This window comes from Brachycentrus maculatus, unplaced genomic scaffold (genome assembly GCF_059751285.1).
Source record: "Brachycentrus maculatus isolate JH-2025_06_01 unplaced genomic scaffold, ASM5975128v1 h1tg000300l, whole genome shotgun sequence".
In the NCBI taxonomy this organism is placed as follows: Eukaryota; Metazoa; Arthropoda; class Insecta; order Trichoptera; family Brachycentridae; genus Brachycentrus; species Brachycentrus maculatus.
In genome coordinates this window covers 2,898-27,021 of record NW_028281051.1, presented here as the reverse complement: position 1 = coordinate 27,021, position 24,124 = coordinate 2,898, and the positions used below count along the sequence as shown (strand labels likewise).

The window sequence follows — 24,124 nt, the reverse complement described above, 5'->3', positions numbered from 1 at the left end:
TTTTTTCAGATATGAATTCGAAATGACTTTTCAGAAACAGTGAAACACATAGTTTTATTACAATCGTAAAAATATATTTATTTATCTAATCCATATTCATATATAATCCATATTCCTATATAATTCCTATATAATCCATATTCCTATAAATTCCTACTAAATCATATTCCTATATAAGTACATACATAGACAATTAAACATAAATAAAATACTTTAGCAATTGAAATCATGAAGAAGAAGCAGCCTTTTTTTCGAAGCTGTATATTTTGTTTTTCTCAGCATAAACAAAGTTAAAAATTGAGAGATCAGTCGACAAGTAGTCAAATTACTTTTCTGATCTTATCTTCGATAGAGCTTCATGTTGAGAGTCAGTGATGTTATTTTCCACGAAGTTGTTGCAGACTCTTTAGTGACATAACTGGAATTAGAGTAAGCTGGTTGAGCTTTTGGCGTTGTTTTCAATAGGAATCATCAATTCTCCCAGATTTGCTTAGTTGTGAAATTGAGCCCAGTCATTCACTGACTCTTATAAATTTATCATATTTCTGGCTCCAAGGTATTATTAAAAATACTGGATTTCATTATTGGAGTCATCTCCATTAATTTAGCCTATGCTTTGAAATCCTCGCAATCTCCTCTAGTTTGATGAAATTTATTATTAAAAAACCCTGCTAGATTACTGTTACTCAATTTTGCTCTTATTTTCCCTATTAGCTTCCCTATTAGCTTCCCTATTAACTTCCCTATTAACTTCCCTATTAACTTCCCAATTATTTTTCTGATTATTCTCCCCATGATTATCCCTATTATTTTCCTTAATCAACACATTTTTCCTTTTCTCGCTTTTCAAAATCAGATATTTTTAACTACAAATAATAAAAGGAGTGATTACTTGTGTTTGGCTAATTTTGTAATCAAATCCTCAAGAATGATCTTTTCGTTGATCTCAACTGCACTATTCTTTTTTACTCGAATTCGAGAGAAATCCAGCAATGTTAACTCGACATCAGAGTTCGGAACGAGAGCACTTGGATGATCAAGGTTCAGATCATTCCAGTATTATATGTTCTCATCCTTCGCGAATAAATCAGAGAGAACAGTAGGTTTCACTTCTTTCAATTGGTTTGTACTGTTCTTTGAACCCAATATCTTCTTGATTCTTCTCAGACTCTTTCTGATGATGGAGTAGAAATGATTTTTTATGTCGTTGTCGGTTCTAAGTTAAGTTTGTTGTACCTTCCTTAGATTATTTTCGCGATTTCTGACCACTTGTTTCCATGCTTTTTATGGGCTTCGAATAGGATTTCTTCTTCGCTTTCGGACCAGGGCTGCTTGTTTACGTCAGGTGCTAAGTGATTGTACCATCTAAATAAATAAAATGGAACCTCTATCGACATTGCTTTCCGGAACGACCCTCTCTCCCATATTCATTTTTCATCGAATCACTAATTGCAGACCAGTTTTTCGTCCCGAACTAAGTAACTAGCCTCCTAATAGTCTCATCCTCCTGAATAAACTAATGCAAACCTGTAATGACCATGATCTTCGTGCTTCTGGCATTATTCTAAATCTAAATATCGATATGATTTTAAATAGATATATTTAAATGTAGCATCTTAAATCATAGGATGAAGTATTTCATGAGCTGTATCTTTCTTGTTCATTTGATGCATTATGCGATTTAATTAATAGGGGTTATTTATTTATATAGTTTGTATGGGACATTGTAAGGGATTGAATCATTTACCAACTGATCTGTTGACAAATTATTTGACCATTGCGAGGGCAGCGGCTCCTTGATCCATAGGCACGAGATGTCCTGCATTGTTAATTGTCCTCAATTCTAACAAGCCTACCAATTTCCTGTATCCTGCCACTTTTCCGTCGACTTTCCAAGTTTCAAACCTCTTAGCCCTAAATATTATACAATATTTACCTGTATGCATCTGCATCATCATAATGCACTCTTTCTGCCCATTTGAAAGTTCCAGGAGTCTCAACAATCAAATCATTTTGTCCATTGTAGATCATAACATTAGTCTTTCGTCTTAGCATTTACTCGACTAAATGGACATAAGGTTTCATGAAATCTTCGTACATTGCTTCATACACATTGTCACTTTGGGATCCGAAAGTCACATCTTTGTTGAGTTTGAATAAGTTTTTTGTTGTGGGGTTATTCAAGTAATCACCGATAAGTGCATCTGGATAGTCATGATACTTTGTGATGTCATAGACGTTGACTCCTCCGGCTTTTCCGACAATATATTCTAAAGCATCATCGAAAGAGTCATGGGTATCATTCCAGTATCCCATTCTATTTTGGAAGGTGGCATTAGCAATTATTTGCTCGACTTTAGTGCGCTATTGGTAGTCAATAAGGCCTAAATTGTAGGCATATTCGCCAACTTGGGAAAGAATGTTGTAAGGGTGGGTAAATCCATCACCAATTGCAACTCCTTTAAGTCCTGTAAGGAATCCTTTGTTGTCTTGTTGCTATCTTAGGATCTTTTAACCAATGGCAGGAGCGTATTTGCCTCCGTAACTTTCACCAAAAATGACCAAGTCTTGATTTGGCTGAAGTCCCAACTGAGCGAAGCATCCTTTGCTGTTCTGATAGAGTTCCTTTAAAGCAGCATAAAAATCATTGGCAACATCATTCATAGATTTGCAATAAACATTCTCAAAAGTAGGGTCAGCATAGCTCAACCCTGTTCCGACTGGCTGATCAACGAAGATGACATTATACTATTTGACCCAAGTGTACTAGTTTGCCACAATTTCATATGGCTTCATAGGGGCAACTTTAATAAAATAAGGACCAAGCTCCATATAGTTTCCCAACTGGCTTGACGACCCTGGGCCTCCATTCAACCAGATCAGAATCGGGTATTTGGAGAGTTAGTTTTTGGGGGTGTTCATTCGGCCATAAAATATAAAACTTAGTGCCGAGTTTCCCTTTCCAACTTTCAAGTAGCCAGTCATCACTGTGCCATTGTGCTTATAAGGATCTGTGCTTGTCAAGTCGATTTCATTGCAGATTGTCTAAATCTGAGGCGCAGCTGTGTTAGCTTGGGAGAAGATTCCATCTCTGACATTAGACCCTTTCTTCATCCAATAGCTGGAAGTATAAACTGAATTGGAGATGGCAATAATGGCCACCAGCACCAAAATAGTCTTTGGCATCATCTAGTTGATGTTTTTATATAAAATATCTATTTGGCATGAGGATTTATGATTTATTTTAATTTAATTAATAAAAGAGAAAAGGGAAGTTTCTGATTAATAAGAAATGTCGAGAAATTATAATGGCGTTTTTGTTATAATTTGGAGAAATTTTAATTATTTTGGGAAATCTAATTCAAGCTTATGCTTATGTTTTTATTGAGGGGGTTTTGTATCTCTGCATGTTTTGGAATAGTTTGGGGATCTTCACTCTCATTTTTTTAAGGGAGCTTTGTTAATACAATTGAAATTTTTTGACCGTATGCAATTTGGTGAAGGTGGATGCTATTTCAGCGGTCGAAAATAGCAGACAAATAGGAAAATGTTTTGAGCATCATGAAATTTATGATAAGCTTCGTATATGATCCGTATATCATCGCATATCGCATATCATCCGCATATCATCCACATATCATCTCTGTATATCATCCAAATATCGCACACATATCACACATATAATAATCATGCTCCTTCCCTCAAATATCCCTTCCCAAGAAGATTCACAACAATCGGATCATATTTCTTTCCAGTTTTCTAAATCGCATTTGCATTAAATACCATAATATGCTCCTTCCTTTTCATCCAATGCCCTGTAAGCAATATTTCATCCCCCTTTTCTAGTGCAAATTACGGCTTAATAACAAGAACATGGAAGTCTTCAGAATCAGGCTCACTGAATTGCGAAGGGTCCATTTTTATTTTCATGGTAACATGTCCTTGAATTCCTGGGTTATCTCGACTTAGAAATATTGCTTTGAGTTTCCATTACCCTGAGTTTATGTATTTTTCATAAAAATAATTGGCTTTGAAGGAGTTTTCGAGATACATGTCAAAGCCACTATTTGCTGAAATACTCTTCCAGGTTTTGTCGACTTGGATCTTCGGTTTTATTTATGGCTCAGTAATTAGCAAGTAGGCAATAATTCCCATACAAATAAAAGCAACCACTCTGAATTTAGTCTTTGAAATTACGGTCATGCAATCACTCAATCTGATGATTATATGTTCCTCAGTCGATTAATTGCTTTTAACTTAGACTTATCTCTTGCACATTGGGCAGATCCAGACAGTTTTCGCGAAGAAATATCCGATTAGTAGTATGAATATTGCGAGCTTTACTTTAACGAAGAGAAAGACCACTTATAGAATAAGAAATGGGAGAAATTGGGCTGATTCGGGCATTGGCTACAATCGACAGACCTCACAGAGAGGTAATTAGATTTGGCTTATTGGTTATGCGGTTTGTTGTTTAGACATTATTAATATGATACTTTTGACGTCTGATTGATAACTGTGATTTTATATGAACTTAATTGAAACAAAAATGCATTTGATTATATCGTTAAATATATTGTATTTGAAGAGTCTTAAAGCTTCATCAGTTCATCAGAAATTAGGTCGAAGTAATTTATAATAATTATTTATACAAAATAAAGATTATCACAACCATCACAACCATCACAACCATCACAACTTTCACAACTCTTCCAATTGCAAGAATAAAAATAGCAATATCATATATATTAAAGGTAGATATTTAAGATTGGTTACTAACCTAAATTAGTATATAAATTAGAGAAATGCGCCCACTTAATTCATTCAATTATTATTTACTGTATTGTACTGACATGAGTTTTTCAGAAGCAGACACAGAAGCAGGCACAGAAGCAGACATGGACATGGAAATCAGGAGTGTAGTAGACTCCGTATTCGCCACTTATGACAAAAATCAAAACTAAGCTCTTGGCATAGAAGAAATAACCTGCCTCGTCAAAGACACTCTAAAGAACATGAAAACTGACATAAAAATTACATAAGAGGAAATCATTAAATTTATCAATGACAGTGATAAGAACTCTGATGGCAAGATTGATAAAGATGAATTTTACGAGATCTTCAAGAAAATGAATATAAAATGATTTGCATTCAGTCTATATCAGCATTTTATGATATCTATTATTTTAACTGTTTTTTTAGAAGTTTATGTGCATAGCTTTTGGAGGGAGTTTACATTTGCTAATGAACACAGGTCGTTGACAGGAAATTAGATTTCGTTTTATTGGCTTTCTTGCAGATGAGTAAAAATTTGACAAAAAATTATAGGTTTGGCGCAAAAATGGCTCGCAATACAAAATAAATAAATATACAGTAGAATATACATAAATAGATAGCTTTGCTAATTCAATATTTCATGCGTGTATATTGAGATTTCCTAAAGAAAAATAACTTAGCAATAAAACAGAAACTAAAAGTAACACTTAAAAATATACCCAACCTTACTATCTCATACTTTATGATACTTTCTCACATTTTATGATACTTTGTGTTACTTTTTAGGTTTATGGTGCTTGTTTTTTATCTACCGATATTTAGAACTAAATAAGTCAGTGTTAACTAATAGGCTATTCTTAATAGTAATTTCTGTATTTTGATTTCTTTTAATATTAATTAATATTCATATGTATATTTAACATCTTCATTCACATAGTTAAGCCATATTTTAACAAACATTTTAAACTTATATCAAACTTCCCATAATTTATTTTACATTGTGATGAAATATCCCCTTTCCTAATTATAATTCACAAGCAAATAATCATCTGATCCATCGATATATCCCAACATATCATTCTAATTCAATCAAAATGAATGAATACAAAGACTGAAGTACTAATACAAACAAATATAACAAACAATTTGACAAGAAATTTAAACAAAAAAGTCATGAACTATTCATCATGGATTAAACTACGAACATTAATCTATCTTATTCAATAGTTCCATTATTTATCTTTCGTATTGATTCTCATGAGGGCTACCATTTTTCAGATTATGGACCTGTTGGTAAGATAATCGATTGTTTGGTTCTTTGTCAAAGCTACTTTTATTGTTATTGTTGTTGTTATCGCATGAATTAGAGGTGGGAAGACTCTTTCTCTGTTTGATTCCCTATATTGAAGTGCGTATCGATATTTTTTTTGAATTGAAACTCTAGTTCTTGGTGTCCTTTTTTCTATGCAGAGAACTTAGTTGGTAAATGGCTTATTTTGTGGTATTTTATGAGGAATTTTTCAGGTTTTGTTTGATATGGGACTTTCTAATCAGATGATTGCTCATTTGGTTATGGGCATCTGAACTCATGTTTTTCATTATTGAAACTGATTTTGGTGGATATTGGAGCATTACTTATGAATATGTTGGTTACACCTCGGAGTTCTTTAAGTCACATTTGAGACATTGTGAGAATGGGTTCATCTGACAGATTTTGCAATCAATTTAATTATACAATAAATCTGAAATGCCAAATGTACATATTACGAAAATTAGATATTAGAAGTAGTTGCTGGCATTTCATTAATAAATTTTAAGTCTGTTACTTTTAAAGAATTGACAGTGTTAAAGACAGTTCGCAATTTTATAAAATATAACATCAAAACAAACATAATTATAAGACACAAAAAACATATAATATATTATCATAATCATAATCAACGATCTGCAAAATGCAAACAAAACACCCTTATCTTACTTACTTACCTATTTATCATAACGCAATGACAAATACAAAGTTTAATAATATCATATTTATTCACATCAATGCATTCATCTGAATTAACAACTCCTGAACAACCTCCTCATCGTAAGTTTGTGGTAAAGCTGCCAAATCTACCTCCTCCCTCTATTCCTTCCACTCCATACAAATACTACAACGAGCATGTTCATGGCTGCAAATACGATAAGACACAAGCAATCAAATAAAGCAGTTTCATTCGTAACATCAAAAAAGCTCGTTCAATTATGATATCCTGTAAATTTCGTAAAAGGAAAAGCATTCTTAATTCATGTGTATCGTAGTCGTTCAGGAAGTAAGAATAAGTTCGTCACTAGAGCTGTACTCATTAAAAGTAGTAGCGCTAGTTTGGGAATCACTCCCTTAATTAATCGCCAGTGAAGGATTATTCACTTGTGAGGGTAGACAGATGTAACACCGAAACAATCTCAGAAGCGATAGCCAATTTGCATAAAAATAAATTTATGGCGGAGAGTGATTTTGCATAAATTAAAAGAGTGCATAATAGTCGGAGTCTTCTTATGCCGAGACAAAGGCATTATATAAATAACAACAGCTACTTTTGCATGAAAAATTAAAGAGATTCAAAAGTTTCAAATCACTAAGCGCAACAAAGCAGAATATTTAATTCCAGCGTCAATCTTCACAACATAAAAATCGACATAAAATAATTGTTTAGTCGAGAACACAAAAATTACAGCGTCTTCACACAAAAGCTAAAGACCCACACAATAGAAAAGTCACTCATTCAAGAAAAAAAGCCGGCCTAAAAAAATAAGAGTAAGTCTAAAAATAAGGAGAAGGAGAAAGAGACAAATAAAGATAATGAAATCGATGATATTTCTGAATGGTCAAATAATTTCGGAAGAAGGGACGAATTCGAGCAGACTAACAGTTTCAATACTCATTATAAATTGTTAATGTGATAAAAATTCCTGGTATTAAATGAGGAACTACCCTTATTTCCATATTAAAGATACTTATAGCGTATGCAAATTTAATTGCCTTTATTATATTTTTATACCTCTTAAACTTCTTCTAAAGACTTTTTTATGTTTATTTATTTATTACTCTGATGTTTCAAAACTGAGATTAAGTATCTAGTTTTATCTTCCATATATATATATATATAATACTAAACAACTAATAACTAATAACTATTAGACTTATACTTATATTACTCCTCAAAACCTCCTTCTATATCACATTATTTTGAATAAATCTCAATCATTGATACTAAACTTTTTTCTATATTCTTTTTCCTTTACTTTTTGAGGCACGTCTTTTAATCTTATGAAATTAGTCATTTTTATACTGTTTGAGTTCTTTTGCCCAATATTTGTCGATTTGTTCTGAACGGTCTTTCTCGTGTTCTTTTAGTAGCTTATAACAGCATCTCTCAATCAGTAGCCATTTCAATTGGTGATAGATTGCGAAAGAGCCTTTGAAAAGCATCAGGGCTGCAGCGACCAGAGCTATTCCGATTAGAGCATATCCTCCTGATGTATTAAATCCATTCTATTCCGAAATTATGTCGATGTACATCAAAACGAATGCGAGGACCGAGTTTACCAGTAGCCTACAATTATTGATGAAAGTACCATTTTGAGATGAAGAAAACTTTGTTGACCTCAAATTTGTTCTATTAGCTTCCACTGCTGCCTTTGGTTCCCCAGGAAACATCATCAACATTACAGAAACTGTAAATAACCATAGTTTGAGAGTATGCACCCTTATACGCGAGATAGCTCAGCGAGCTTATAAGCAATTTGCAAACAAACTTGCAATGGGTTGGGATATGGATGATCAAAATTATCACAAAGTAGCCTATCATTATGCCTCCAATTACGAGAAGACTCATCATTCTGAAACTGGTTGTCATTTTTTAGAGTTCGAATGTTGGGGTTTAGGTTTCGATAAGGGGGTTTTTTATTGCTGCGAAGTATATAATAATGATGTTGAAGAGTCCGAGAAGAAGCAGTAAAACGTTGAAGAATGCTAAGATTACAGATACTATGTGCGCGTAATTCACCCAAGCTTTTCCACGTAACGATCCAGCAACTGCTCCAAGAAAGACTAATGCGTAAGATAGAGAAACTCCCTTGGCAACCCAACTGCAGCCTTGAAAGCCAATTTGATTGATCATCGCATATAAAATGAAAAAGTATAGAGCCGGATTTACGTACGAAAGGGCTAACGAAGCATACGCCAAACCCATCGATATTGTCAAAGTGACATATTGCCTAAAGCAGTTGTGTTTCGCATTCATAACACTATAGTAATAGTTATGAAAAACGAATAAGAAGGCATAGATACTGCTATTTATCCATCTTCTTCTTTGATTGAGGAGGTCCTTGTGATCTTTCATGGGGTCGGTATAGGCAATGGCATCAGGGACAAATTTTAGGATATAATTCGAGTTAATTTGGCAATATATTCCTAAACTTAATATCCTATCTTCAGCTAGGTACATGTTTGCTTATCGGAAGTCTTTTGCGTCGAGTTCTGGGTTTAGGATCATTTTGAAATAGCTTTTTTCGAGTAAGTTGGGTTCGAAGGCTTCTGACTTTATCAATGCGTCATAACGGTAGGCAGCCCAGGCTCCTGGCAGGACGTGCAAGAAGCCTACAGCACTTTCAGCATGCTTATCATAGAAATGCGAGAATATGTATTCATACTCTTGGGCACGATCTATCGATAGGATGTGTTTCGTGATAAAATTTTATTTTGACCTCTACTTGTTGTCACCCTCCTCAGATTCAAATGAAATGTCGACACTCATAAAGCCTGACACTCCTCCTATGTTCTAGTTGAATGAAAAGCCCTTGATTAAGTTTACCATTCCCATTCGATCTGGAGTTGTGCCGACATCCATCAAAACACAAAACTATGGCTTTAAGTATCGGCAGAATCCTTAGAAGAACCATAAATGGCTGGAGAGTTTGGTGCCGTTGATATGCTTGAAACAGGTAAAAACCATCAGCTTTTCAGATTCATCCTCATTAGAGTCTGATTTCTTCTTGCCAAAATCTGTATAGGAAGGCTTCCAAAAATTTTGATATAAAAGTGAAGCATTTTTCTAAATCGATGGAGGAAAGTCGTTATTCTGACGGACCCGATTTTGTAATCCCTTCCTTTCATAATTTTCAATTTCATCCAATACAACATGAATCCTTTCCTCAATATCGCATCGGTCTTTCTTTTCATGCTTATCGAGAGTGCGATAAAATTCAATCATTGAGTCATTTCCCTTGCTATACGTCCTACTTTTCCGATCGGCGACCAGTTTCAAAATTCCATCTTGTAGCAGAACAACAGCAATTTATCCATCAGAAATTCCTCTCTTTCGGAACTCGCTAAGATTTTTATAAATTCCTTGCAATGTTAGGTTAATCGCGTGCTTAGATTCGTTGTACATGGCAACACAGATAAGAATCTTCATTCGCCTAATTTATGGTAGCTTTTTCTTCATATCTTTCAAGCTAAAAATGAGACCGTCCCCTTACTGAAACTTCTTGCATAAGGATGGATTCGCAAAGTCTGCATCAAAGTGGTCTTCGCAGTTCTTCGCAAAGATAGGATGAATATATTTGACTAAGGGGAGGTGGGCATTGTAAACCCTTTGCTTTAAGACTCTGGGATAGCTATAAATATTGAGAGATGGAAATTTATAAACTTACTCTTGGCCTCTGCCTTGGTCTTGAATCATAGTTTATTGTATGTGAAATCAAATGGAAGTATAGAGTTGAATTCGAGTAAAAAATGGGAGTTAATTTTAGTTAATAACAATCTTATATTTTAAGTTTCAGATCTAAGGAGATAAAATGCAAACAAACAAAAATAAACACAATATCGTTTCATCTTTGCTCTTTATCTCACATTAACTGCTTGATTATGTCGTGAATAATGTAGGTAATGTAGGTAATATAGGTAATGCAAGATAATTCTGTTGATTATTATAAGATCTGAAACTATATGATCGCTTTGATTGAATACTAATTCATTTTAATACAGGAAAAAGTAGGATAGTCGTATTGAAGATTAAAAGAGATACTCTGATCTTGATGAGTTTGAAATTCTTTGTCGGCTTGGAGCGGGGGCCATGCACAGTAATTTTAAACATTATTGAAGGATGAAATCGGGAATGAATGAAAACGGTAAGTCAAGGGCTAACCTCTCAGTCCTTCAGCACTAGCTTGATATCATGAAAGTGCTCTCGCACTAGAATATTGCTCGTATTGATGGGGTTCGATAAAATGCAGCTTAGAAGAGATGATTGTTGAAACTGGAAGGTTTTCTGAAAAGGTCTGATTAATATATTCCCATCAAATGAAGAATGGGCTACATTATATGCATGCGAAGGGTTCTCACAGGAGTCATATTGTTCATAATATATTCAGCAAATCAACCATTTGAAAATGTGATTCGAAATGACCCTCATTAATCAAGTAAAATAATTTGGGAGCTTTCTGGAAAGTTCATACCAAAAGAAGACTTCTCAATTACTTTAATGCTCATTTTAAGATTTTTTCGAAAAGATGGTAACCTTCGTTCCGATATAAAGAACCAAAAATTGAAACCTCATAAATGTTTATTTCTGTTTAATTACGATATAAATCGAATGAATCGCGTATATTAATGCCAAATAGTTTTATCATTAAACTATTTCAATATTTTGGATAATATCTTGCATTTCACTGCACGATGGGAAATGAACCTCCAAACAGCCAAGTTTTGGGCATTAAAATTCCACCGAATATGGATATCACATCTCTGCGTCAGCCTCATCCGCACTTGTAAATCGATTAGGTTGTGAATAAAAAATTCATGAATTAAAGCGAAGTTCTTTAAGGAAAGCAGCCGATATATTAACTGGAGATGAAAAGCGGCGAGGTCTACATCGGAGAAATCGCCGAAACTATCTAGCAAAATAAAAAAGATGTCAAGTATCATGGCAAAGGCAAATTAAAATTTGCTAATACGTTTGGTGGATAAACCTATTAAGGAGATTTCGTAAATGGAAAGTTCGAAGGAAAGGGAAAATTCTAATCGAAATTTGTGACATACACTGGCGAATGGAAAGATGGTAAATATCATGGGAAAGGAAAAATAATCATATTCAAAACATGCAAATATAAAGGCTAATTTAAAAAGGGATTAAAAGACGGTAAAGGATTTTATAAAATGGATAATATGAAAGCTAAAGGCCTCTGGAAGTAAGATAAAATATAGATTATATAAATGCTTTAATCAGATAAGGAATTTCGAGGAGTAATGTAAAACAATAATGTCAAATATGGAGTATTTGGAACACTGTAATCAAGATACGAAGGATTCTTTGTCAATCAAAAACCACATGGCTTCGGCGTGTCGTCAAAAAATGCAGAAACATATATTGGTTTACGGGATCAAGGTAAAAAGCGTGGCCTTGGAATCCAAAGAATAAATAATACAGCTTTTAAAGGTTTATTCAAATAAGATAAATTCCTCAAAAAATCCGAAATAGATTGGGAGCAACATGCTGAAGAATATGAAAAACATCCTTACAAATTTCTTAAAATATAAAATCCTTTTAAAGATTTTGATTTTGATGAAATCAAATCGGACGATTCAGATGATCCAGATGAAGAACCCTCGTAAAAAAATATATAATAAAAAGCATAAATAATGCTCCTTCTTTCAACTCTATGATTGGGCGATTGCGAGTGATGAATGATTATTTGGGTTTGTCTAATTGTTATAAATATATGAATAAATTTTGTCGGGCGCTTCCGCTCTAAATTCTTAAAATAAACATCCTCCCTGAATATTTATTGTGTCTTCGCAAAATTGCGATGAATTGCAATGGAATTCTAGGTCTGTCCATTTCTATCCGGTATGGTGCTCCAGCCAATTCAAATTCACTCTACTTTTCCAGATACTTTTATTATGATATGCCACCTATATAATTATACAAACTGTCCATGCCTACTAGGATGATAGTCTCATTTCCATATCACATATAATTATAACTTTATCACTCTCTACTAATTTATTCTATAACGCGGTAGCATACATCTTCACTATGCATAACATATCAAATATTTTGTCATATGAATTATCATTGTTTTTTTTTTGTTGAATATATGTGATGAGCTGAACTGGGGTTGGGGTTGGGGTTGGGGTTGGGGTTGGGGTTGGGGTTGGGGTTGGGGAGATTGCTCTCTAAATATATGTTGGATTTACGTAAATAAAGAGATTAGAGATTCATCCAATCTGCTTTGCTCAGATGCTAACATCCTTCATTCGTTATTTGGTTATTGCCTAAATATTTGTGCGATTTACTTAAATGAAGAACTCGCAAATTCCTCCAATCTGCTTTGCTCAGATGCTAACATCCTTCATTCGTTATTTGGTTATTGCCTAAATATTTGTGCGATTTACTTAAATGAAGAACTCGCAAATTCCTCCAATCTGCTTTACTCATATACACACATCCTTCGTTAGTAATCTGATTATTGCCTAAATATATGTGGAATTACGTAAATAAAGATATTACAGATTCTTCCAATCTGCTTTGCTCAGATACTCACATCCTTCATTAGTAATTTGATTGCCGGTCTGAATATATGCGCTATTTACTTAATTTCAGAGACTATAAATTCTTCCAATCCGCTTGACTAAGATACGCACATCCTTCATTATTAATTTGATTGTTGCCTAAATATATGTGCTATTTACTTAAACAAAGATGCGCCAGATTTTTCCAATCTGCTTTGCTCAGATACTCGCATCCTTTGTTGGTAATTTGATTCTCGCCTAAATCAAGAGATTACGGATTCTTCCAATCTGCTTTGCTCAGATATTCGCATCCTTCATTGGTAATTTGATTTTTTCCTAAATATGTGTGTTATTTACTTAAACAAAGATGTGTTAGATAAGGCATACTCAAGTTATTGAAAAGGAGTTTTATTTTTGTATCGCCATCTTCATAATCACTCAGATCAATTTTGGTTGTTTTCATTAATAATTTTGACAGCTATAGTTTTTCAAATTCTTCGAGGATTACAAAAAGAACTTCGAATTACGATTTTGATGGTTACAGTGGAAACTCTCCGATTGCGAGCCTGAAATGTTTATCGAATATCGAAGAGTAGTACGATTTTCCTTTTTTGTAGTGCCTCCATAGATGTGCGCCTATTTCCCATTAAACCTTTCCTATTTATGGTCCTTTTATTTGCAGTCCATGGTATGCTGCCATTTTCTCTGCAATTTCATATTGCCGTTGAAACTATTAAAGTCCGCTTTGATAGAGAAAACATAAAGCGAGCAAAATTTCACAGAGAAGCGTATTATTCAGATCCTCTTTTTGCTTGAAAATTAATATGTTTCGTTCAATTGTTTCTTTAGCTTATTTGTGATTGCTTTTGGACTGCAGTAGCAGACTCTGCGCCATTGCGATCTAAATGCGGGACACTATCATTTGGTCAGATAGGTTACCTTTCTTGGCTTTCGATAGAGCTTACTGAAAAAATTTATAGTTTTTTAGTTCCTTTATTTCCTAAGATTACTAAAGTTTATATTTATATTCTTTATTTTAATGAATTTTTGCAGATTTCAGTAATAACTGTATTTCTTCAAAGCTACAATCCCCAAATATTAACCTTGTCAATTATTCAGATCTCTGAATTCTCTCTGAGTACTCTATGTCATATAACTATCTGAGTTCCAAGTTTTTAAGATAAATTTTAGCCGAACATTTGAACAACTACTCGTAATTTTATAGATCTACATTGAAATAATCGTTAAATGCATTCTCATAGAATTATTCCATTGTGTTTTGCAATATTTAGATGACTGTCGTTTCAGTATCTTTGAAGCATTGGAATAGCACCATTGCTTTGTAAACATCTGAATATTTATTATTAGATTCATCTTCTAACCATTTGCCGATTTTCTCTATTCTTTACTTTTATGTTTTTTATTCTCTTTGGAGTTTTCTGTCTAACACAAAGCTTATGAAAAGCTGTTTATATTCTTCAATTGCGAAATTGTTTGTTTCGCTTCTCCGATTATTCATCGCATTTGCGATTGTTCTGCGGAATTATTCTGATTGGATCGAGGAACTTACTAACGAACCATCATTAGCATTTGGCAGTTCGTCTTCGATTTCAAAGTAACTGCAAATCAGTGCTTTGTTATGACATATTATTCCTTTCGGGTCGTTTCTTTGAGAGAGTCAGACAGCCTTTTATGAGCTGATCGCACTCGCGTTGGTATTATTGGTAATAATTGAAAATCACTTTAACTTTGGAGAATATTTTTGATCGATTGAATTCATATATTTTGTGCGCAAAGTTATAAGCGGCGGCGTTGGTCTGCAGTGTCAGCTGCAATTATGCCACAATTTCTTCGTTCGACACAATTTTGAGAGTCACATCCGAAATCGGTGGCACGCGAGTGAATCGGCTTTCGATTTATACAATTCGATACTTTTTTTAGGATTTTGCGTTTTCCTGTTGAACCATTCGATGTATGTCACCCACAGTTTCGAGAATATCTCCGACAGTGGAAAAGGTGCACTTCCCTCGAACCATGTCGCTAATGGTGAATGTGAATGAGTCTAATTCCTTTAATTCATTTGAAACTGCAGATTTGTAGAACTCCTCTTCGTCTTTAAGGATGCCGTCGATGGCTAGTGATGAGCTTCGTTGTACATGTATATTTTAAGTGCCTTTGAATAACATCTTTTACTGGATTCTCAATTCAGCTTTGCTGTTTGGAAGGTCGGGGTTGTATTTTAGCCCAGTTTTTGCGGCGAGGCTGCGCTTGAAACACGTACCGACGATTAGCTGTTCAAAGCTGCTTTGACTCTTCTGAGCAATTTTTGCATTTTCAACGATTATTTTCTTTAGTTGCTATCGTTTATCGCTTTGCTGTGTGAGTTCGATTGCCTTTAATTTTTGAGGCAGCTTTGTTTTTTCTATTGTTGTTGGGTTTTCTATTTGCTTTTGCAATTTAGTGGGTATTTAAATTTTGGACAGAGCTTATTCAAACTATTGTCCATTTAAGCCTTCGCCCGGAGGATACTTATCGGCAATTTCCTGCAGCCTTCGTTCAAGCAAATCTTGAATTTCTTTCGCTGATACTTTTTTAGCTTCGAGGCTCCTGCACGATTTCACCAGATAAACCAGAAGCACGAAGATTCCCTTATCGAAGTAATCGCAGGCCTTTCTGGAAATCTCTGCTACTTTTTGGACTTAAAATTTATTCAAATCATATTTGAACAGTTTGATATCGTTGCCATAGATTTCAAAACAATTTCCTAACATTTGTGATATTTATTTTGTCGTTTCTTCGATTTGTTGAATTTTAAACTTTAATCTTTCTCCGAACTCCTCAGTGCTGTATTAAGTATTTTCAAGCCCAATCAATTCGCTTAATTTTTCATCTTGCAGTTCCTCATATTCGTAAACATTTTATTGGTTGACAGAATTGGCGAACATATGGTAGATTCTTGACTTATTGAAATTGCTCAGACCTCCTGTGTACAATTCAATAAGCTGACTATATGATATATGGCCGTTTTAGATTTCTTAATTTTGTTCCGCCATAAAATCCTTTATTCTGTTTTTTTATTCTTAAGTCTCCACCATATTGCAATTTATAGTCAAGTCGATCACATCATCCATTGTTCTCCTAAGTTCCTCCTCCTTGTAACATAATTTTTCAAATATCTCCCTTATTTTTTTGTATAGTACAGATCTTTCCATGAATATGGAGGATCTTTCAAGTATTTACTGATCCATTTCGAGTGGTTATTTCCCTGTCGTTATCTTAGGCAATAATCTCATACTTGATGTGTAAGGACTAACAGTCCCTAGGCTCCATTCAATGTCCCCAGGATCATCAGGATTCATGCTCCCTTCAGTGCAATCCATGTTGTTTAAATAATCATAGAATCTTCAATTATATGTGTATTTCAATTTAATAAAAGTTCGATAAATTTGATACATCGGATATATTTTATTTAATCAATCGTATTAATAATTAGCAGATGATGCATAGGTTATGTGCAACATAATTATAATATTGGGTTGTTTGCTGGACATAAGTCATATGACGCTAATAAATACCACTCAAATATATATATGAGTGACTCTTCGAATATTAACTTAGTGGATTATCTCCTTTGCTGACTCTCATTACAGTAATTAATTATTGCTATTTTCGATATGTTAAATTCTATCTGTATGTATCATCAGTCTTTGTTTAGCAAGAATTGTGAGGGTTTGTTCTCGCTTTGCTGGCACCTCGTAGACAGTAAGTGCTTCTTTTGTAGTATCGATGAAAGAATTGCTTATTGCAATGAAAGGATTAGTTTTGGATATTCTGATTGTAATATGGGCTTATTGACTAACTTTACTTTCGTAGCCCGTCATTGAATTATAAAACAGCCCTCATTTCAATTATTGCTCAAGTCTCATTAGATGGATATATTAAGATTTCTAAGCTGCTCCGATGGCTCAGTTTTTATTTTAGATTTGTAAACAATTCTTTAATCTTTTACAGAAATCTGTTGATGACTTACTTAGTCATAAACTAGAATCGGGTCTATTCTGCTACTCTTCTCAAAGAATTCTTGCAAAACTAAACATTTTGATCCAGTAAGATTAGTAAAATGCAGATGAAGAGCCTTTCAATCGGGGCTCAACTCGAATAAACACTCTAAAGCAACATTGTGATCTATTAAACTCAATAATCAGGAAATCCGTTATATTTCAAAAAGGTTGCTTAGAAAATTATAAATTTATTCAAGCTTTGTAAGAAATAATTAAAGAAAGGTTTAATCATACCATTTTCTATATACATTTATTTATGAGATTAAATTACACTAGTTGAACTATGACACTAAATTATATTTAAGTCATATTAATTTATTAGGAGAAAGACTAAAACAAAAGGCATGCTTTTTTAAAGGTTTTAAATTTTAAATATTCTTTTGATCATTCTTCTGGCTTTTTTGGTTCTTCAGATTATTGAGGCTCCTAAATTTCTTCTTCTTTGTCAAGATCGTCAAGGTTTCTTTACTATTATTCATCATCTTCATCGTCTCCCATTCCTCCGAAGCCCCCCATTCCTCCCATTCCTCCCATTCCTCCCATTCCACCCATTCCTCCCATTCCACCCATTCCTCCTGGGAAGCCCTGCATCATGGAAGGATCCATTCCTCCAAGCCCCTTATCCCCTTCTTCTTCCTATTCATCTTCGTCAACCCATTTACTCCAATCGACTTGAATGTATTGATTTTTTTAACTAGCTTTGGTGACTCTTGGCCAAAATGGAGCATCTGTATCTTTTTTGGCAAGAACAAGTAACAAATGAAATCCACTTCGCAACACTCTAAGATTAAGAAAGACATGGCTGATAAGTTAAGAGAAGAGATTAAGAAACTGATTCAGAAAAAAGATTAAGCCCAGGCCGAAGCATGGAAATAATTGGAGGCACATGAGAATTTTAAGAAAAAGAAAGAGGAAGCTTAAGCTGATTATCATTATCGAGCGTTTAAAACGTGGACAGATGAAAAACACAGATTGAATGATGAGATTTTTGCCAAGTTAGAAGCGGTCCAAAAGTTTGAGTCGCCCAAGAAAATAAAAGAGCAAATTCCATAATAATTGATTCTAGATTAATCTCGTATTTTTATTATATATAGGCTTATTTAATGTTTTTTTAGGGGAGTTGTGTTTTGTGTTGACACTCAGAATAGTTAAATATATATGTGTATATGTGTGTATGTATATAAGTTGGCTTTAACTTAAACTATTATGAAATTATCACTCATCATTTCAATGCGATATTCCCGCTCATACTCCCCACTGAAAATTAATCCTTCTTAATATTGGATATGATCCTTTTATGTGATAGTTGTGGAAGATACTGCACATCTTTCTTAGATAGCCTCAATCCTTGTAAGGCCAATGACCGCACAATTTCCTGATTTCTCTAAGAGAATCGACTTCTAATTCTTACATACTCCTGCTATTTCTCATACGATTTATTAAGTTATGTCAAAGCCATTGTCCGTATTGATTTCGGGTTTGTGATTCTTGATGCAAGTTTCATATTTTCACGATCGATTTATTTTTGACGAATATTTCTTTGTCGATAGTTCGAGGAAATAGAAGAGAGCGAACGTGATGAAGCCATGCTTTTCAATATTTTATCTTTACTTTTAGTTCGATTTAAGTCTCTGAAATGTATGGTATTATGAATGCTTGATTTTGATTAGTTTTGTGGGTTTCTGGAAAGACTTCTCTCTGATTATTCACCTTAGTATTTAAGTTTATAGGGGGATAGCCTGCTTTTTGTGTGTTAGCGAATACTTTCGATGGTTTGTTTCGATTTATGTTGCCTTTCTTCTGCTGCCTTAAATATTCTCGTTGTAAGCTTTTCATTTTACATCTTTAATAATTATTAATTATAGTTTCTGGTTCCTTGTCGATATTTTAATTTCTATTTTGCGAGCTTTTTGATACTTTATTGTCTTTTGTGATTGTTTGAGTTTATTGCAGGCTTTATAGTTTCGAGTTGATTGCGATGCAGTCGATACTGATTACTTAATGTTATTATTTATGTTAGTTTGTAGTTTTGGCCTTTGCTTTTCATTTTTGTTTGGATTTTATTGAAGGAATTATAATTGTTTAAAATTATTATTTGAGAGTTTTATATTATAGATGTGCTGCTAAGGTAAAATAAAACGGATGTGAAAATCTGATGCGTATTCTATTCTATATTATTGCTTTGAAGGAGGATGGTAAATTTGAATATTTATTTTTATGGATATTTATATGTATTCTGATGAAATCAATCAATCAATTTTCACCAAAAAAAGCCTTTCTTTTATTAAGTTTTAACTTAAACCTGTTTTTATGGCCCTTAGTTTCTCGATAATTTTATTAAACCCATTTTAGCTTTGATTCCATTCAACAATAAGTCTGCTGTATCTTTCCTTATTTCAGAAGAGTTATTTATCTTCAACATTTGTTACTTCATTTCGAGAGCCTTATCAATTTTTAGGGCTTAAATCCTTAATTTTTTTTATTTGCTTTTATCTTTGCTCGTTAAAATTTTATCTAAATTCTACTTTCTTTTTTGAGCATAATACTCAGGGTCTTCCTTTGTTTTGAGATAGTTTTATTTTAGACTGTGATAGTTTTTAGGCATTGCGCTATTTTAAACTAAAGATTGATTTATTCGGCTGTTATCGCTTTGTAATTGCCCATTTTAATGACTCTTCTGTCTTGCACTCTTTGCGATTGTTAGATACTCTTTGCCAATTTCACGAGCCTTTTTTTATGGGGTGAGTATCCTTTGAGTGTGAAGCCTTTGAATTCGATTTTAAAGCTATTTTTGAAGCTATGGGTTAATTTTTTGCGGGTAATAGTTTTATCTGAGCAGCCTTACATAATTTTATTGACGAAGTATTTTTTATTATATCTTTTTTTTTTTTTCTTCGAGTTTCTTCTTATGTTCAGATTGCTCTTCCTCTAAGAAATGCGTTAGTTTCAAGGTTGTTGAAGGTGGCTTGTAAGTCCATTGTTCTTCAAGCTTATTTCTGCTCTTCGACTGCTTGATACTAAAGTTTCTCTCATTAACATATTTCTTCTCGTGATTATTGATGTCTTTGACACTGAAATTACGATTGAATTCCCGAATTTATTTGAGTTTCTTCTTTTTTTATTGTAAAGCAGGGCCTATAACTTCTTTTTAAAACTTTTATTCCTTAAGTTTATACAATGGAGTATTCTTCTTCAAATTTTAAATTTACTGTTTCGCAATTATTTAATCTTCAATCTTTTTTTAAATATTTTCTCGACGAATATTCATATTATGCTAACTTTTCATTTTCCTCATTTATTTTTCACTCTTAATTTTTTATTCTTGCGCCTCTTTTATTTCCATTTCCTTGCTTTCATATTCTTACTCTAATTTTTGTAGATAGTTTTCATGATTGCGGTCTCTTTCTTCTTGAGCTCTCTTTATTTTCTCAACCAATGCTTAATGTTCTTGCTTTGTGAGAACACCTCCTGGTACAAATCTCAATAAATCTGGCTGACTGTATTTCTTTGAAACTGTTCGAATAGTATCAATATTAACATTTTCTCTCATGTCGAGCTTATTTATTGATTTAATGAGATCGTCTCGTTTTTTGCGCAGTTCTTCAGCCTTCAGTTATTACTCATTTATTTTTTGTTTGACGAGAATTTCTCCAAGGTCATCTGAATGTTCTTTAAAGCCAATGTGACCTTTCTTAATACCTTTCTATAAGTTCAATTAGGTTTTAATAAGCTGAGGATAGACTATCTTCAAGGAATTATCACTGATCTTGGTTGGTTCGGAACTTGTCAATTTCGAGAAGTATTTTTCGATGTCAGACTATCTCCGGGTTTATGTGATCACAGTTTTGTTGTTATGGGTAGTTTGATTGTTGTTGTTGTTTGATCCAAGGGCGGTTTCTTTTGTTTTAGCCATAGTTTATTTGTGTTTATCTATCCAATATAATTATTATGCATATTGAAATGTATTTGTATGAAATGTATTTGTATGAAATGTATTTGTATATTAAAATACATATTTAAATGCATATTCAAACATATAGAGACATATCAGCATCCCCTATAACCTACACACACTGTCCCACAAACATACAGCCACTAAAATTATATCTAAATTCTAACTTATTTCTCATTAATAAATATATAACTATAATCTCAAATAATAAATTGAAATATATTCAAAATGTAAGCAGATGATGAAAAGGATGACCAATAATTATTATAAGCCAAAGAATAAGAGTAACAACAAGAGCCAAAATAAACAGCAATTTAGTTAACAATTTCTCCTAAAATAACGGAAGAATGCCAAAATGTTATGAATTTTGAAATCTAAAACCTCAATGAAATGCTGGAACAAAACAACAACACATATAAAATCTAATAAATGGAATAATACCCTTCAAGCATTGTTAAAAAAGAATAATAAACAATTGAGTAATGGTTTGGGATAAATAAGAAACTATACAGAGCTCCAAAATAGAAACCTGACTTCATTGTCAAAACGTACATATCTTCTTAACAATATAGAGGCATCGATGATTTCTATCTGCCAAACAACCCTTAATTCATTTAGTATAAATAAGATCAATTTGAGATGTTTTAGCCGAAGCCATTTATTTTGGAAGATGCTATCAAAAGAGATATTCAAATTATATGCTTTATGAGTTCGCTTATGAAGAAGATTGTTTATGATCTTTATTAGAACCCTCCTCTGACCAAATAAATCAACCCTAAAGAACATAATGTGGATGTGATGCCTTACTATCTGCCTACTTCTGAAAATGACACTACTTTAGTCTTTGAATCTCGGTTTGAATCTGGAAACTTACGACGAGCCATACAGCTCGTCGAATTTTAATACCAACTGATCCTCAAAACAGATTGGTCAACAAACAGTCATACCCAATGGTTCTATTTCTCTGTAGCAAACACCCGTAAAGATGTCTAATACAAATTCACAATAATAAACCTCATGAAACCTGACTCATTATACAACAGCGGCATGAAGCCTCTTTTCTATTCCTAGAAACTCGCAAAAGAGAAAAGTACAAATTCAATCACATGAATAGAAACAGGATGGTTCCGAGATGGATACGATATCTGCTACTACCAGAACAACCTTAAGAGGAAAATGGGAGATTTCTACTATAGTTTGAATATCTCTGTTAAATTCCCATGTAAAATTATTGAGAAATATATCAGATGACCATGATACTGTGTATATTGCACATTGTTACCCTTACACTTATTCGAAGTTGCAGAATTTTCTCAGGTAATTGGAACTTGACCCGAGAAAGAAGAATCTTGTGCAGAGGAAGACTTTGTGTCAGACTGTTGCTGGCAATAATTGCGACTGTTTAATAATCAGCGACTTCAATAATGGCAAATAGAAGAAAGGAGTATTTCTGACATCGAGGGTGCATCCTGGAGAAACTATGGCATCCTTCATCATTCAAAACATAATCTAATTCTTATTAGGCAATTCAAGCATCGCCAAGATTTTACGTGAAAATTTCCTATTCAAAATAGTGCCAATGCTCAACATCGATGGAGTAATCGTCGGGAATTATCGATGCAATCTTGCACAAGTAGATCTCAACCGACAATGGATCTAACCTAACAAAAAACAACATCCAACAATTTACTACACAAAGCAGATGATCAAACGCATGAAGTAATAACGATAACTTTTAGTATACTGTGATTTTCATGGCCATTCGAGAAAGAAAAACTGTTTTATGTATGGTTGCTCGAAAGATACAACAAAACGCTAACAAATATTTCCAGCAATAATGAGAACGAACTGTAATACTTTTTCATTTAAGGATTGTTGTTTTTTGATTCAGAAAGATCGAGAGGGAGCTTCAAGGGTACCTTTATATTAATTATCATAGATTGCCTTATGGAAAGAACTTAATATCACAAACTGCTATACTTTATAAGTGTCATTTTGTGGAGCCGATGCTGGAAAATACTAATATAAGCATTTCAATTTGGATAACTACAAAGCAATGGCTTAAGGTTTTTGCTTAACAATCTACGATATGTATTAACCTGAACAAACAAAAGTGAAACAAGTTATGTTGGATCTATAGCAAAATCTGCTAAAATATGAGAAATTTGGGGATGATGATTCTGGTGGCGATGACTCAGATTATTCGAACGAGAATAACAATAAGGAAGGCAATCCGAAATAAAAGGCTGGTGGGGATAATCGTGATGCTAGCAAGAATCAGATTGTTATCAAGAAGAAAATGAATATAGCTGTCATCCCTGCAAAGAAAAAGAAATGATCGCATTTATTATAGTTAAGAATGCCTATTGCATATGTGTTTGTATGTCCCTATATATATAGTATAATCAATAATATAAAAATACTCAAAATAAATATAATCAGCTTCATAAACATAAACATATAATCTAAACATAAATAACATAAACACATAACATAAATAACACAATAAAATAATAAAACAAAAATAACAAAAATGTTATTTCTCAACTAGTAACAGCAACAACCCCCAAAACAATCATCACCCTCACATCCACATCCACATCCACATCCACATTCCCATAAAGCTTCCTAACAAGAATCCCATCTTTCCTCGAAGAACCTGTTCCACAATGATAACTGCATTTGCAAACTCTGCTAAAAATAAAAATAAATCTCATAAATGAAACAAAATAACACTGCCAAACTAAACTACTACAGCAGCTACAATCGAAACTA

The 24,124-nt window shown here is 33.4% G+C and overlaps 2 protein-coding genes and 1 pseudogene across 2 annotated transcripts; 1 reads left to right on the top strand and 2 right to left on the bottom strand.

The window, feature by feature from the left end:
• Positions 1 to 1,725: 1,725 nt before the first annotated feature.
• LOC148304868 (vitellogenic carboxypeptidase-like) lies at positions 1,726 to 2,055 on the bottom strand. The gene is made up of 2 exons (XM_088267602.1): positions 1,937 to 2,055; positions 1,726 to 1,905 (listed from the first exon to the last, which is right to left on the bottom strand). Exons 1-2 carry the CDS (start codon positions 2,053 to 2,055, stop codon positions 1,767 to 1,769), a joined length of 258 nt encoding a protein of 85 aa, XP_088123728.1. The 3' UTR covers positions 1,726 to 1,766.
• Positions 2,056 to 2,511: 456 nt separating this feature from the next.
• Positions 2,512 to 2,892, bottom strand: LOC148304867 (putative serine carboxypeptidase CPVL; the record flags this gene model as incomplete). The annotated part of the gene is given in 1 exon segment (XM_088267603.1): positions 2,512 to 2,892. A coding segment is annotated over 1 exon segment (381 nt), but the record flags the coding sequence as incomplete, so codon positions are not given.
• A 17,440-nt stretch (positions 2,893 to 20,332) lies between these two features.
• LOC148304866 (cytosolic carboxypeptidase 2 pseudogene) lies at positions 20,333 to 23,264 on the top strand (annotated as a pseudogene).
• Positions 23,265 to 24,124: the final 860 nt, after the last annotated feature.

What these genes read in the sequence shown, in the direction of transcription:
- LOC148304868 (XM_088267602.1), bottom strand. Translation starts at nt 2,055, where the DNA reads ATGCTAAGACGAAAGACTAATGTTATGATCTACAATGGACAAAATGAT. An exon ending in GATGATGCAGATGCATACAG is followed by an intron (nt 1,906 to 1,936) that starts GTAAATATTGTA and finishes TAGGGCTAAGAG; the next exon opens with GTTTGAAACTTGGAAAGTCG.